The following is a 1,802-nucleotide window of genomic DNA, read 5'->3' as shown; positions in this document are numbered from 1 at the left end:
CCCAAAACCCTGACCCTGAGCCGGGCATCACAGCCTGCAGCCCACCCTGCCCAGGGCACAGCTGAAGGGGTTTGGACCTTGCTGCCAGCTGGGGCTGCTTCCAGCACCATCACTCTCCACGTCCATCCCGAATTCCCAAAGCTCCTGCACGTCTTGCAGCCTGAGATAATGCTCTCCAAGATGCTGGTGGAGGTGCTGCCCAAGGGGTTCCCATGGCACACACAGCTGCTGCCTGCACAGGCTCCTTTTCAGGGAGGACTCCCCCTTGGATGAGCACCTTCTAGCCACATCTGCCCTCCCTGAGGAGCAGGTCCAGCTCCCAGCAGGAATGGTCATCCAGAGCCTGCAGTGTGGCTGTATGGCAGGCTGGACATGACCACCAAGCATCCTGAGCACCCACAGCTCCACCACCAACTTCAAGTCCCTCTTCTCTGGCAGCAAATCTTTCCTATGGAATGTTTCCAACCAGAGCAGCCACAGCAGGAAATAAACTAAGTCAAGCACAACCCCAGTGGCTCCCTCAGATCGTGAGGCTGCTGCATCTTCCTCTGCCCTGCATCCCCTTTTTTAACACTCCCCTAGAGCAGAGCTCACCCCGTGGCTCAGATTATTGAATCATTGCACACATATAGGAAAAGCCATCCTGTCCATGTGGCTTTTCCTGGGACCTTCTGGCCCTGCTGTTCCCATCCTGGGCCAGGGGGGCTGGGTGGAGTGAAAATGCTGTCTTGCAGCTTGGCAGAAGCTGCTCTTTACTCAAATTCTCCCACAGATCCAGGCAGCCCTGGAGAGAGGGAAAGACAAGGTGGCAGGGGCAGCATGAGGGGATGCAAGAAGGTATCTTTGTTCATCACTGCTTTAGAAGCCCTGGGGGTCCTTGCAGACACCGAAGTTGCTGTTGGTGATGGAGCCCACGATGGTTTTATCAGCATCACAGGTCAAGCCTCTCTCACAGGGACACTTGTAGTAGACCCCATAGAGGCTCTGCAGGGAACAAGGACACAGTGCAGCATGGGGGACATTGCCCTCATCCCTGCCCACTCCTGGGAGCAGGGCAGCACCTACCTCTGGGGAGCACTCCTGGAACTCGGCTGCCTGCGGAGCACATCGGGCCAGGCTGAGGCCGTTGACACGGTGGCAGCAGCCGCTCTTGCACTGGGCACTCTGCATGCACAGCTCCCCAGTGTCCTGCAGCACAAGGCAGGGCCTGAGCACCAGGTCCCTCTCTGTCCCCCTTTAATGTCCCCTGAGTTGCAGGTCCAAGGGGTTTGGGTGGGTGTTGGACACCAGTTCAGCACCACTGCCAGCATGCCCCAGCCTCCAACTCTGCAGCATTTCCTCACTGTTCCCAAACACCACCCACTGAAGTGCTGGTTTTTGCTGGACTCACAGGAGTAGGGTTGGGACACCACAGGAAAAGCATCTCCCCTCCCCAGTCCCTGTGAGCCACACGGGGTGGGGGAATCCTGCCTGGCCCAGGCAACTCAGAGCTTCAGTCTGATCCACTTTCTGGCTCCCCTATCCCTTTATCCAGCTGCTTTCCCAGGCTCTGTGTTCCCTCACGACACCAGAAAACCTAGCAGACACCTCCAACCCTCCTTGCACTGGGTTCCCCTTGCAGCAGTTGGAACATCCAGTGCCAAGGACAGGGTCAGTCCCCTTACCAGGTTGAATATGAGTCCCTTCTCTTGTGGTGCCGACAGGGCTGGGGCCAGGAGCACCAGGGCCAGGAGCAGGCAGGCAGGCAGCATTTTGGCCATGGTGGGCTCAGCTGTGGCTCTGTCATGGGGCCAGCAGGTCAT

At 58.1% G+C, this 1,802-nt stretch overlaps 1 protein-coding gene across 1 annotated transcript; it reads right to left on the bottom strand.

Annotated features, from left to right (window-relative positions):
- Positions 1 to 735: 735 nt before the first annotated feature.
- CLPS (colipase) lies at positions 736 to 1,802 on the bottom strand. The gene is made up of 3 exons (XM_085083001.1): positions 1,665 to 1,802; positions 1,066 to 1,188; positions 736 to 984 (listed from the first exon to the last, which is right to left on the bottom strand). Exons 1-3 carry the CDS (start codon positions 1,800 to 1,802, stop codon positions 859 to 861), a joined length of 387 nt encoding a protein of 128 aa, XP_084939127.1. The 3' UTR covers positions 736 to 858.

Source organism: Lichenostomus cassidix, chromosome 26 (genome assembly GCF_008360975.1).
Source record: "Lichenostomus cassidix isolate B80296 chromosome 26, HeHo_3.0, whole genome shotgun sequence".
NCBI lineage: Eukaryota > Metazoa > Chordata > Aves > Passeriformes > Meliphagidae > Lichenostomus > Lichenostomus cassidix.
This window is presented reverse-complemented; position numbering and strand designations above follow the sequence as displayed.

Excerpts from the sequence above, each read along its gene's own strand:
- CLPS (XM_085083001.1), bottom strand. The coding sequence starts at position 1,802 with ATGACCTGCTGGCCCCATGACAGAGCCACAGCTGAGCCCACCATGGCC. Across the intron at positions 1,189-1,664 it reads AGGGACTCATATTCAACCTG|GACACTGGGGAGCTGTGCAT; the intron begins GTAAGGGGACTG and ends CTTGTGCTGCAG. Across the intron at positions 985-1,065 it reads TCCAGGAGTGCTCCCCAGAG|AGCCTCTATGGGGTCTACTA; the intron begins GTAGGTGCTGCC and ends TGTTCCCTGCAG.